At 45.9% G+C, this 14,060-nt stretch overlaps 1 protein-coding gene across 1 annotated transcript; it reads left to right on the top strand.

Annotated features, from left to right (window-relative positions):
* The first annotated feature begins 620 nt into the window (after positions 1 to 620).
* Positions 621 to 13,291, top strand: irs2b (insulin receptor substrate 2b). Its single transcript, XM_070837759.1, has 2 exons — positions 621 to 4,176; positions 11,606 to 13,291. Exons 1-2 carry the CDS (start codon positions 813 to 815, stop codon positions 11,608 to 11,610), a joined length of 3,369 nt encoding a protein of 1,122 aa, XP_070693860.1. The 5' UTR covers positions 621 to 812; the 3' UTR covers positions 11,611 to 13,291.
* The last annotated feature ends 769 nt before the right edge of the window (positions 13,292 to 14,060 follow it).

Here is a 14,060-nt window from a genome sequence, read left to right as displayed (position 1 = left end):
TACCAGTCTGGGAGGAGGACCAGGAGGACTCCCCTTACACACACCTTAAAATATGGTCAAGCTGTTGTGAGAAACATCACTGGGATTAATGATAATAATAATAATAATAATAATAATAATAATAAAAGGCTATGGGAAGCAATAACAGCGTGAGGATAGTCATCATTCTTTATTAGCTTCCTCACCCACTGCTTATAATAATCATCCAGGTTACTGTTTATCCTAATATTTATTTTCATAATCCACCTCAAACCTTTAAATGACGCACACGTAGGCGTTATAATTCAGAAACATCTCGATTTTGTATATTTAGATTGATGAAAATCTTAGCAGGAGTCAAATTTGGATCACAGGACCAGAGCTGCTATAAATAAAGCTTCAGCCCCGACTGACTACGCTCAAATGAGTCGGAAGAGGGCAGAGTGATAGTAGGAGGGCTTTTTCCTTCTCTCTCTCCTTTGAACGGGGCCATCTCACTCCAGCATTCATCCCGTTTCCACCAATAAGCCCAATGAGCTGAGTGCGCACCGCCCACTGTCGGTGTGTGTATTTTTTTTTCTTCTCCTTCCCCCCTCTCTCCCTCTCTCTTTTTTTTTAAAAACAAGAGCTGGATGTGTAGATCGTCACATGTTGTTTCCCCTCCTCAGTCCGGACACTAGCAGACATGTGTTATTTATTGCTCAGCTTCAGGAGAAGACGAACGCACGCACAGCCGGCTCTGGAAGCGGAGGATTAAAATAAAGCGCGTCGTTTCTTTTTTTTTTGCAACTCGAGGAAAGGAAGCATTGTGTCTGATAGCGAAGGACACGAGAATGGCGAGTCCGCCAAACACGGGAGATCAGTCGTTATTGCCCAGTAACACAAACGTGAGCAGCAATATCAAGAAATGCGGATATCTAAAGAAGCAGAAACACGGACACAAGCGCTTTTTCGTTTTAAAAGAGCCGAGCGAAGGCTTCCCCGGCCGGCTGGAGTACTACGAGAGCGAGAAGAAATGGAAAAACAAATCGGCCGCGAAGAGAGTTATTCCTCTGGACTGCTGCCTCAATATCAACAAGAGAGCGGACGCGAAACACAAATATCTCATCGCTCTTTATACCAAGGACGAGTATTTCGCCGTGGCGGCAGAGAACGAGCAGGAGCAGGAGAGCTGGTACCGGGTGCTGACGGATTTAATGGCAGAGGGGAAAGTGTACGACGGCTCAGCGTCCAACTCTGCGTCCTCGCTGGTTGGCTTCGACGAGGCGAGCTACGGTGTAATAACGCCGGTTGCCGCCGCCTACAAGGAGGTTTGGCAAGTAAATCTGAAATCCAAAGGCCTCGGGCAAAGCAGAAATTTGACCGGGGTGTACCGGCTCTGTCTCTCCAGCCGGAATATCAGCTTTGTCAAGCTGAACTCAGAGGTCGCCTCCGTCATTTTACAGCTGATGAATATCCGGAGGTGCGGCCACTCTGACAGCTTTTTCTTCATTGAGGTTGGCCGATCTGCATCCACGGGTCCGGGGGAGTTGTGGATGCAGGCCGATGACTCTGTCGTGGCGCAAAATATCCACGAAACTATCTTGGAGGCGATGAAAGCCATGAAGGAGCTGTCGGAGTTCCGTCCGCGCAGCAAAAGCCAGTCATCCGGTACGAACCCCATCTCTGTGCCGACACGGAGGCACCTGAACAATCTCCCCCCAAGCCAGACCGGGCTCCCCCGGCGCTCACGCACTGACAGCATGGCTGCGACCTCGCCCGTGAGCAAATTTTCCTCCTGTCGGATACGCACGGCCAGCGAGGGAGATGGCACCATGACACGCCCCATGTCAGTGACTGGCAGCCCCCTTAGCCCAGGGGTCCACAGGACCCTGCTGAGCAGATCTCACACCATTACAACGCGCCCTTGTCGGACATTTGAATCCTCTTCCCTCCAGCACAGTAAGTCCATGTCTATGCCCCTGTCTCATTCCCCTCCCATGGCCACCCCGAGCCTGGGGAATCTGTCCTCCTGCCCGGACAGCAGCGCTCCTCGCCCCTCCAGCTGCAGTGCCTCCTTCTCAGGCTCCCCGAGTGATGCTGGTTTTATATCATGTGAGGAGTATGGCTCTAGCCCGGCAGATGCCCGGGACCTGAGGCTGTCGCTCACCCTACGGAGCAACACTCCTGAGTCTCTCAAAGCTGATACTCCCCCTTCCAGGGATGGTAGTGAGCTTGATGGCTACATGGTGATGGAGCGGCAGAAGCAGAATGGTTACCGTCGGTTGCCAGAGCTGGAAAAGGCTTATCGAAAGCGCACATACTCCCTCACTACCCCCCGGCAGCAGAGGGGTCCCCCCCAAGTATCTTCAGCCTCCCTGGATGAGTATACTCTAATGTCAGCAACCAGCCAGTCGTCTCGGAGGTGTCACACTGCCTCCCCTAAAGGGACCTATCCTGAGGATTATAGGGATGTGCAGATCGCTGTCAGCAGCCTCCAAGGTGACAGTGGTTATATGCCCATGATGCCAGGTGTGGCACCTCAGACACCAGGGTCCAAGGACGACCCCTACATGCCCATGAGCCCCATGTGTGTTTCTGCTCCAAAGCAGATCATCAACCCACGTTCATACTCGTCTTCTGTGGGGCCGGCCCCACGCACAGACTCCCCCGGGAGTGTCTCTCTGGAGGACAGTGGTTATATGCGGATGTGGTGCGGAACCAAGATGTCAGTTGAGAGCACTGATGGAAAGCTCAGTAATGGAGAGTATCTGAACATGTCTCCTGTTGACCATCTGGTGTCTCTCACACCCCCAGAATACATCCTCAGTCCTTCAGGAGGAGATCCCCACCCCCAGAAACATCACAGACAGCCTTATTCTTACAACTCTCTACCACGCTCACTTAAAGGCCAGTTGCAGCGCAGCGGGTCTGCAGACACAGACCAGTATGTGGTGATGAGTTTACAGAAACAGCGGATAGAAGAGGAGTCCAACTATTGTCCCGTCTCTTCAGGAGACTCTGTGGCCAGCAGCTCCCCGGGGACACCAGGCACCCCCTCCTCCGCCCCATCTCCTCTCAGAGTCACTCATGTGGACGGAGGTCTGGTAAACCGGAGTAGGGTGTGTCGGCCCACTCGGCTGGCTCTGGAATCCCTCAAAATACTACCATGTATGAGCGAACACCCCCTCCCCTCAGAGCCGCGCAGCCCCGGCGGTGAGTACATCAACATAGACTTTAGCAGTGCTACCCGCGACTTGCCGGCATCCACAGCGTCAACGGGCTCTGAGTCCTCTGTGAGTTTAATGTGTGCAGAGAGGGGATCCCTGCCACTCTCAGACTATGTTAATGTTGACGTCAGCTCCCCGGGTCACCTTGGCTCACACCAAGCCAGGGCTTCCCCCCCTGCAGGGTGCCTAAACGACACATCTGAAGTCTTGACTTGCCCTAGTCTGGTGAACGCTCAGCAGAACATGCAGGGAGGCAAGGAGGGAGAAGAAGAGGAAAAAAGCATAGAGGGGAAGGCAGAGGAGAGGGGGATGGTAGAGAAATATCCAGGTGTGAGCCTGGTGTGTCAGACTGCTGCAGTCAAGGATGACTACACTGAGATGACTTTCAGCCCTCCTGCCCCCATACCTGCTCTCTGCACCACTGATGCTGCTGCCCCCCCTCCCACCAGCCCCACAGCCTGTGTAAAGAGACTCAGCCTTGACTGCAGCATTGTAGATGGAGTACCCCCTGTGCCATTGGACTCTTTTCTCCTGGGGGGTCCTTCGTTATCTGTCAACCTCGTGGATCCGCACAGGGGGGCAAAAGTGATCCGGGCTGACCCTCAGGGGCGCCGGCGGCACAGTTCTGAGACCTTCTCCTCCACCACCACTGTCACACCCGTGTGCCCATCCTTTGCTCACAACACCAAACGACACAGCTCTGCCTCCGTGGAGAATGTATCCCACACGGTTTGCAGCTCTGATGGACCCGATGAGGACTATAGCAGCAACAGCCCCATGTGCAGGGAGATGTCAGCTGGTTATCAAAATGGACTTAACTACATTGCCTTAAACTTGATGGAGGGAAACCTCGGAGGATGTAGGTTAGGGGACTGCGATGGACTCCTGAGGTTCAAGACAGCGTGCGGCTGCAAGGGGGGCATGAATGGTTTCAACACGAGCCCCTACGCCAGCCTGGGATTCAAGGAGACTGCTGCCGCTGTGAAAGGTGAGTGTTTTCATACATGTCACACACACGCACGTACTCATTCATTCAGTAGGTTTTCATTCATGAAAGGAGTGGTGCCATGGCTGGAGTAGGATAGAGATCCGCCTCAGGGCTAGTGTGCACTCTGCAGAGATAGGCTCCTCGTTGCTAAGCTGCACCTCAGAGCTCATTTTCATTCCAAAGTTGGGAATAATGATTCCCTTTCAGATAACATGCTGAAAACAAACAGCTTCATTTTGGTGTCTGCAGCAGAGCCTGTGCGTTTAACACAGACTGTGGATTTAACCCACTGACTGCTGTTCAATATTTTTCTGTACAGCTGTGGTACAACCCTGTAGTTTCGTCTAAATGTCACACTATTTACTTGTAGTTAATGTCTCCGCTCCTCGAATCAGAGGAAATGCCACTACCCATAATTGTGACTGATCACCTCGATACAGTTCCAAATAACAACCAACATTTTGCCCAATCAAACGTAGCAAACAGCTTATATTAGTGTTGTCAGTCTTACATTAACAGTGGTTACATGCTGATACATGTGTAAGTTAGAATAACAGTTTTCAGGCTGCAGGAGCCGAGGGAAGTGAAGTTGAAATGAATGTTGCTGTTGGGTGTAGGCTGTGATGTTTAGATAGGATTAGTCACCTACTCGTCACACCCATGACACATCGACAAATCTCACGGCTGCTCTGAGGAGGGCTGTTTTGGTGTTTGATCTGATTCAAACAGCATAAAGATATTACAGCAGCAGCTGAAACAGTGAAGCGTGCAAAGCAAGAAAAATATCTCCATATTCTCCTCAACGTGCTGCTTTTGCGCTCCTTAGCTGCAGATCTCCTTAAAGGAAGACTGTATTACAGTTTAGGATTCACATGACAAAAAATAGATGTTATTCTGCAACCATCTTATTTTGAAACAGTTTTATTTTGAAATCCATGGCCGGACTTGTTATATTTTATTCTGGCAGGCTCCATGCTGCTGTGATGTGTGTGAATGGTGTGCTCTGGTCTTCCCTCAGTGACGCAGTTTTATACCACGTCAGTATTTCACAATACATCTAGTCTGATCCAGTGACGCATGCAGCACACAAATGATGTACTTATGGAGGTAGCAAAAATACATGTTTATGGCTCATGTTATGAGACCGTGTAAAGTAGCTTTTACAAGGCTGGTATGTGTATGAATAAGCTGTGAAGTCCTGATGACTAGGTGTCTTTGTGGGAAGGAACGGTTGCCATCAAAATATTACCTTTCACCTCATTTTGTTCACTGTTGCATCATGGCCTTTCATGCTTCTCTAAATGGCAGGGATCATTTACAGGGATAGATGACTTAGCAGGGGCATGTCAGAAGTTGCTGTTGTTTGAGAAGAAAACACACTGTGTCGGGATCCTCATGAGTCAGGAGTCAGTGTTCCTGGTGGTGAAATAAGAGTTTAATTGTTGTTTGTGGTTTCACAACCAAGTTGTCTCCCTTTGTCTCTGTCTCTGCTCGCTCTCATGCTGTGAGCGCAGCCAGTGTGGGGCTTGGTGCAAGTCATCGGGTTCCCCAGAAAAACAAGTGAGTCAGTTGTTTATCAATTGTCAGGTACTGGGTTTCAGGACTGGAATGTGGGCAGTGTGCAAAGGTTGCTGGGAGAGGTGAATGCTCACTTGTTTTTCTAACCTGGTGGGATGGACTCAGGGGGGGATTGGAGGATTCTTTTTTTTTTCCTTCTGAGAGCAACTTTACAAACACACCACTGGAACAGTTTTAAACAGGAGGGGGTGCTTGCTAATGTTTTGCATGAACACACATGACTTTTTATGTGTGACTTCAGGCACACGCACATGCATGGGCACACTCACACCTATTGTGAACCTCCCCTCACTTCATTGTGTCCTGGTGCTTTTGTGTTTCAGAGGACAGGACCCAAATATTGAATTTGCACCTCAGTGGAGACATTTGTCTAAGGCTATGAGAGCGGGGTAGGAGGAAAGAGGGAGGCGGAGGAACAATGGTGAATGATGGATGACTTGTTTTGTTTTTCATGTACAACAAAATAGACAATTGAGCTGTTGGCTGAAGGGAGGGAGGGAGAAAGAGTGAGGGGGAGGAATGGAGGAGTAACAAGGAAAGAAAGAAAAGAAACAGAGCGATAGAGATCAGTGTCATTCCGGTAAGAGTTTGTCTTTGCTACTGTATCTTGGTTATATAAGCCCTTCCTGACAAACAAATGACCTTGTACATAATAGTGAATGACTCAGCTCTGATCAGCGCTGTGACCAGTGTGGCAAATCATTGATACACTCATCAAAATATTAAAAAAAACACTTCTGTTGCTTGTGTGTGAGAGAGAAAATGAGTGCATGACTGTTTACTACAAGATGACAGGCTTTGGCACATTCTCTTGTTATCGCAGAGTGACCCACGGTTTGAATTCCCTGCGCGTCAATTTGAAACAGACAGATGAGGAGATCAAACCCCCGTGTCCTCATTTGACATCTAAAGTTATCGCAGTGTGAGGTAGGGTTAGAGATGGAGAGGGAGGGAGACGTTGCTCCTCAGCGCCGCTCAACAAACATGCAAATATGTCAGCATGTCCCGCCTGGGCGTCTATACAGGCCTTCATGCGGCTTATGGCGAATGGTTGAGTCAGTCAGTTGTTTGGTTACACTGTTGTTGCTTTGGTTTTGACCCTTGACGTGACGTGCAGGGAGGGGCGGCGGCGATGGATGGAGGAGGGAGCTGTTTAGCTTTCAGTGCACGCCTTCCGGCCCTGCCGATAATGTCAGTTTCTTGACCTTTGAACTACCACCGCGCCTGTGTGAGACTAAGAGAGAGAGAGAGAGGGAGGGGGGGTTATTGCCATCGGGGCATTTCCAGAAATCCACACACCTCCATCTCTGTGGAATGAAACAAGGAAGGCCGTGTACTATTTTTACAACTTTTTACTCCCATTCTTTGTATATCTCTCCTGACACTACTCTTTCTTCCATAAAAGCTTATTCATCATCCCCCTGTCATCCTCTTTTCCCACTTATGTCCTCATTTATCGAATGTTTCTCTGTCCGACTGAGTCTTGCATGGGTGCACACAGGGGAGAGGACTGACTCACACTCTCCATGCCTTTCATTTGTGGGCCCAGAACCGCCCCCACCACCACCACCAAAACACACACACACACACATTTCCACTTTGTCTGCGTGTCTTCCTCTCCTGTGCGCGTCCATACACACAGCCATTAGCAGATGGTGGAGGGGTGGGGGAGTCAGGGGTTTTGCACCTGCCCCGCCAAGCAGTGCTCACTGGTTATCTGGCCCGTCAGAGGAGAGTGACAATACGCTAATGACTGGCCACCATCTGCCACAACAACAACAGGGAGAAGGTGGGGGTGTGGCGAGGCAGTTTCAAGAAGCCATATACCAACCCCCTCCTCCCCTGTTTCTCCTCTTCGTCTCTCCAGGCATTGGTTTCTGTTTTTCCGAAATCATGTGATTCAAGCCCCCCTCCCCCCTCCCCCCTCTCCCCCCTCCTCCTCCTCCACACACACACCTTCTCCACTACGGCGCGTTTGAGCCTTGTGTTTTTCCTGTTGTTATCTGACCTTAGTGGGCTGTCTCTGATTGGCTTTTCACTCCAGAGGCCATGAAGGATTGTCTAACGATGCATTAAACAATTAGCTAATCATATCTGATCAGAGCCACTAACAAGACTCTCACTCTCTTGCTGCCTGGTTTATCTGACAGACAAAACAGATAAATAATGGCCAACTGGTTTGATCTGAAATGTCTAAACCTGCAATGATTAATGGATGTCAGTTGGCAGAAAATTAATCGGCAGCTATTTTGATAGTCAGTTTATCATTTCAGTCAATTTTCTAGCAAAAATGCAAAACTTTCTCCGGTTCAAATTTGAGGATATGTTGCTGTGGTATATCGATTACTTTGGCGTATACCATTGTATTGGTTTGGACTGTTGGTTTGGGGTTCTGGTGAATTCTAATGACCTTTTGTCGTTATGGCATTTTGTAGACGATTAATCTAGAAAATAATTGTCAGATTGATGATAGTTAATAGTAGATAATAGATAAGAAAGTTATGGTGTGTTTATGAGCTGATGGGAAAGTCTGACATCTGAGAATCAGATATGTTTTGAAAGCATATCTCATGAATGCAGCAAGTTTGTGCACATATCATCGTGCATGCAGTATGCACTGTAAAAGTGTACTTTTGCAGGTAACCAATATGCTCGTACATCACAACTTTTATTTTTGCAGCCAGCTAGCATAATTTGAGCCTAGAACATTTGAACTCTGGACACAATGCCTCCACCTGATTATTTGTGTACATACAGTATTTTGAGGAACATACAGTCTTTGTCTTCACCTGTCCTGTGCACCCCCCCCCCTCACACATACATACACAGCGCTACCTTTGAGTAAAGTAGGGCAGGATGTTCCAGCACTAGATAAAAACAAAGTCAGCCTACCATATTCTCAATTTAGCTTGGAGGTAAGAAGGATTACATTCACTTCAGGATTAGACATTGTTGAGTAGCTTGTTTTGTCTAGAGATAGAAGGAGAGATAGAGCTTGTGTGAGTGACGTGAGTGCATATGCCATATAGTGCTGTACTTACACAAAACACACGCACACACCAGGTTAAGCTCAGTCTACTTGTATGAGTCTATTAGTTCTTGGAAGTTTTCATTCATAAACAGCTCATCATAATCTCTTCTCTATCTCTCTGGACACCACCGCTGTCTTAATGCTTCTCCACAGAGGTGTATCATGTAGTTAAGCATAGGATTAGGCAGAGGATATCAAGGAAGCAATGCTGTTATATCTAGCAGTGGCTTCTTAACATCACCTGGACTTTGCTTGTGGTGTTAGTTGTCTCATTTCTGTTGTTTGGTAGCCTGAAAAAGAATCAGCAACTGGTTTCCAATGACAAATCACCTATTTGTTAAGCAAAAAGGCCAAATATTACCTAGTTCAAAGCTCTAAGCTCCCGAAGATTTTCTGCTTCTGTCATATACAAGGCCATAAACAAGGTCTTTTGATTTGACAGTTTTCTTAAGAGACCAAATGCTTCATCAATCATTTGAGAAAAATGAAAATCAACATATTTAAGCAGTTTTTGAAAAAAGGTTGAATTGGAGAAGACTGAAGAAAATAATTACACGCGTTATTTAGAATATGTACTAATGAGTCAGCAGGACAACAACAGCAACAACAGTGGCTGCTGTTTTCCTTTTGTTGGTCAGACAGAGGTGTGGGAGGTCAGAGGTGAGGAGTCAGTCAGTGTTTGCTTGGTGGAGATCAGGGTGAAGCCTGCAGGGCAGGAATGTAAACAGAGCAGATCTGAGCCTGCTGATCTCTCCCTATCTGAAGGAGGAAACCTACTCACCACATCAGGTTTGTTGTTTGCAGAAGCTCATTTACAGTTGCTGATACTCTTTCCTCTTTTGCTGCTCGGAAACACAGTTGCAGCAGTTCCCCTAAAAGCTCATTCATTTAGCTGTGCTACAGCACAGAGCTACTCAAGCAGGTGATACATCAACAGACATGGAGATGTTTACTCTGCTTCTGAAGCACCAGAGAGGAGGCTGCTAATACATGCCTGTGTGTGTCCTAGCCCTGAATGGAGCACGGCTAAATTTAGCCTGTGAGAACTAAATAAATAATGAACAGAGCTTGGGTGTGTGTGGTGGTGGTGGTGGTGGTGGGAGGGGGTGGGTCACAGACGTGGGTTAAGGGACAGGCGGAGGGATGTGTGTTATGTGCTTGAAAAAAGAGGAGGGGTCGGAGCCATTGGGTTCATTCCCCCGCAGACTACGTCCCTTTCTCTCAATACCCCCCCGCCACACACACACACACACACACACACACACACACACACACACAAAATTCTCCCTTGCGCACTTACATTTTTCTTCAACCAGGACATGTTTGAATAGCTCTTATCCTATTGCGCCATTGTTCTTGTAATTATGATAATTTTTTGACTGTTTACGTATATGGCTACACCTGGTTGTTAATCAGAGGAGTGATTCAGCGCTCCTTCCTGGCAGATCTCAGTCATTCTCACCCAAGTGTCTGCCTCTACAGGCCACTGACTGGCCCATCCCTTCCAGAAACACACACACACACACACACTCAGATTATTATGGACCATCGGTCCCATGACCTCACTGCATTCCCGTTCCTCTCTGTCAGGTTGATTCTGTTACTATGTTTTTTCCACCACTTCCCACCGCAGTGTTTCTATTTTACTCTATCTCTGACACCCATGGCAATGAAGAAGCAGAGCTCAGCCAGCACAGGTAGCCACAGAAGGGAAATCAAGGATTTTATTTTTCACTTTCTGAACTTTCTGGTTCCATAGTTTTTGAATGTGTGAGCATTCAGCCTCTCCAATGTGGTCATCAGCTGTTGTGTCAAGTTTCTATAAAACTTTACATTTGACATTAGCATCTGATTTTCATTTACAACATGTATGTATTGGGTAGAGAGAGAGAACAGACACAACAGTGTGTGTGTGTGTGTGTGTGTGTGTGTGTGTGTGTGGTGGGAGTAGTTGAAGAGGGGGTAACTGCAAGGACTCTGAATGAAAGGTTTGTTTTAGAGAATGACGATCACATCCAGCTTTGTGAAAACAGCTCTTGTTCATGGCTGGAGAAGAGGGAGAGGAGACAGTGAATGAGGGAAGAAATGCAGCCGCAGAGAGGGGCTGTGTGTGTGTGTGTGTGTGTGTGTGTGTTGTGTGTGTGTTGTGTGTGTGTCAGCCAAGACTTCCGCTCCCATTTGATAGCTCTGCATGCAAATGAAACCACACAAACAAGTACATCAGGGCAAGGGTCAGCACAGCTTTCCACTGGGAGAAAAGCGACACTCTGAAGGCTAATGGTTTATACCATGTGAAAATACACAGCTGTGGTGTGTGTGTGTGTGTGTGTGTGTGTGTGGGAGTGAATGTGGTATTTTACTTGACTTCAGTAGGTATGCAATCAAGAATACCTGGTTGTGTGTATTCTGCTGTGTGGAAGTGTTGTTGCTGTCTCTTTTGCCGTCATTGGAGACTGCCTTGTGTCAGCTGCACAGTGCTAAATGCCACTCTGTTTTTCCCCTGCTGTGAAAGCACCTGCCATTTCAGTGTGTACCAGCTGAGGAATACACACACACACACATGCACACACACACATGCACACACACACACACACAAAGGCAGGCCGCTTGAAGAGCACTTATTCCTTACTTGGTAACAGAGTGGGGGTATCTGTTTGACTTTCCTCTATTGGTCCATCCAGCGTAAATGATATATAATATACTGTTTGTACATACACTTAGATTAAGTATCTGAAGGAGTATTGACCAAGAAATCTCATGCAGTGTTATTGAACTTAATATCTGTAAATCACAACAAACTTTTTTTCTTCTTTTTTTCAGAATGAAGGCTGAGGTCTCCTCCCAACCCCCCCCGACTTGTCTCCCTCCTTTTCCTGTGAACGTAGGATTTTCGCTGCAGCCAAGTGACAAGGTCGCCACAGCAACAGCTGGACCATGCGCTACAGTCGATGTCCTTTGACCTCTATGCCGCCTTCGAGGGTCACAGGGACGGCCATCACCATGGCAACACTTGACCCTTGCCCTAAATCTTCCCTCCGCTTTTCTTGGCACCAAAACATTCAGGCGCCATCGCTGCTGCTGTACTAAATTACTTAAAAAAAAATAAACTTAAACGGACTATTAACTCTAACTATAGATAGGTACTATTTATCTCTGTGCGTAGGCCTGCAAAATTATTATGCAGTATATTGTTATGTTTATTATTGTTATTATTATTTCAGTTCATCCACTTTCAGCTGGTTTTGTTTTGGCTTCAGCCAATAGTTGCCAGATACTCTTACCTGAAAACCTGTGAACCAAACCTGGAGAGAAAAGTGTGCACACACATACACGCAAAAAACAAACACACTTTCATGCATACAGATTACATATATTTATTTATTTATCATGTATGTATGCATCGAATGAAGTATGTGTGTGTGAATTTCTATACAGATTGTACTGCAAAAAGAGGTGGCATTTATGAACATATTTAAAAATCAAAGTTAACATATACTTAAAAAAAAAAAACCCTACCTCAGCAAAACCTGGTTGGTACCAATTCACACAGTAGAAATATATATAAAATATTTATTTTCAGAGGTGAATGTTTTTTAAAAATCACCAATCCAAAGCCTTACTCTAGCCATCAGCCGCCGTCTGATGGACCTTTTTAGTTTGGACCTATAAACACGTAGTATATCAAAGATTGAGCCGATCATCTCGTAGACTGAATGTTCATCAGAGCCGAGTGAGAGACAACCTCTCTGAGATTAAGTTCCTTCTCCTCCCACATTACATTTATTACAAAATGATGTATTAAAGATCCAGAGTAATATATTTATTAATATGCCTGAGATGGAAAGAATACCCAGAGGACCTTAGAGGAATACTTGACATTAAAGGTGTCACACAACAAAATTGCAGCACGACCCAGGTCCAACTGGACCTGACCACCAGATCTGTGGCCTGTCTGAGCCCAAGTCTCAGCACCTTTATACACTTAACCTACTCACCCACTGTTCACCTGTAATATCCTGCACACCCACACAGCATGCAGGAAGTTATGACCTGGCTGGACAGGGGATTGGAACATGAATGTTTGAAGTTATTTATACAGAATAACTGGACAGCACAGAATCTTACATTTTCTCACCTCGTTGCGAAGCTCTGACAGACTACATGGTTGGCTTGCAGGTGCAGGCAGGGCTAAGCAATGTCGTGAATGCATGATGCAGTCTGACTGGCTGTTCAATGAGCCGCTCGATAGCTTGAATCCATGGCCTCCGCTGCCACTTTGAGCCAAGAGAGAGCCAGACGTGACACGCCGGAGCTAACGCATGGTCTTGCACTTACAAACTTTCTAGATTGTAACACAAGACACGTTGAATGTAGTACATGCTGGGTTCCGAGCTTGGGATTACACAACCCAATAAACACCACAACAACTGCAACAACAAATATGAAACACGCGGAAGTACTGAATGAAAACTATGACACAGATACAAGCCGAATATAAGAAACAAACCAGGGGAAGTATCTCTTTATTTATCTGAATTCACTGGTACTTAACCTTTGCCTATATACTGTAAATAGTGCGATGTTACAGAGAATTACATTTAAGCAAACGCTGAGAAACTTTGACACATGTTAAGTTAAATAACTTATGTTGTTTGTACTGTACATAGTATGTGTTTGAGTGAACTTTCTGATACAACAAAAGCACTAATTAAGTTATATGCTAACCAGTATGGTTTGGCTTTGATTTTTTTTTTTGTTTTCTTTTTAATTGTCATGGGATAGTCTTGTGAAATGGATGCCACTATGAGGACATTTTCTAATGCTGTAATTCTGAAAAAATTTTAAGAGAAATCATTAATACTTGACATAATTAATTCTTGTTACTTAGGTACAACACAAATGGCATATATGCAATATTTACACTTTTGAAAATTAGTTTACAAAGACGTACCAAATGTATAAATACTGTTAATAATGTTTGTTAAACCTTAAAAGATTTTTGCTGTTTGTACATTTTTTTTCTCCAAATTTTGAATGAAAACTTTTTTCTGTTTGTTTTTGCTAATCGAGCCTCTTGGTGTTTTAAGCAGTGTTTTGCATTTGGATAGTGTTTCAAGTTTTTATTCAGCATCTAAAGGTTATGATATGGGCCCTGGCTTATCTTGCTGTGTCTTTCATTGTAAATATTTCATATCTTGCATATTGTGATGCTACTAAGAGATGATAATTTAAACTTAGTTTATTGCTTTAGATTGTATTGATTCTTTATAGACAC

The sequence above is a fragment of the Pempheris klunzingeri genome, chromosome 10 (assembly GCF_042242105.1).
Source record: "Pempheris klunzingeri isolate RE-2024b chromosome 10, fPemKlu1.hap1, whole genome shotgun sequence".
Lineage (NCBI taxonomy): Eukaryota > Metazoa > Chordata > Actinopteri > Acropomatiformes > Pempheridae > Pempheris > Pempheris klunzingeri.
This window is presented reverse-complemented; position numbering and strand designations above follow the sequence as displayed.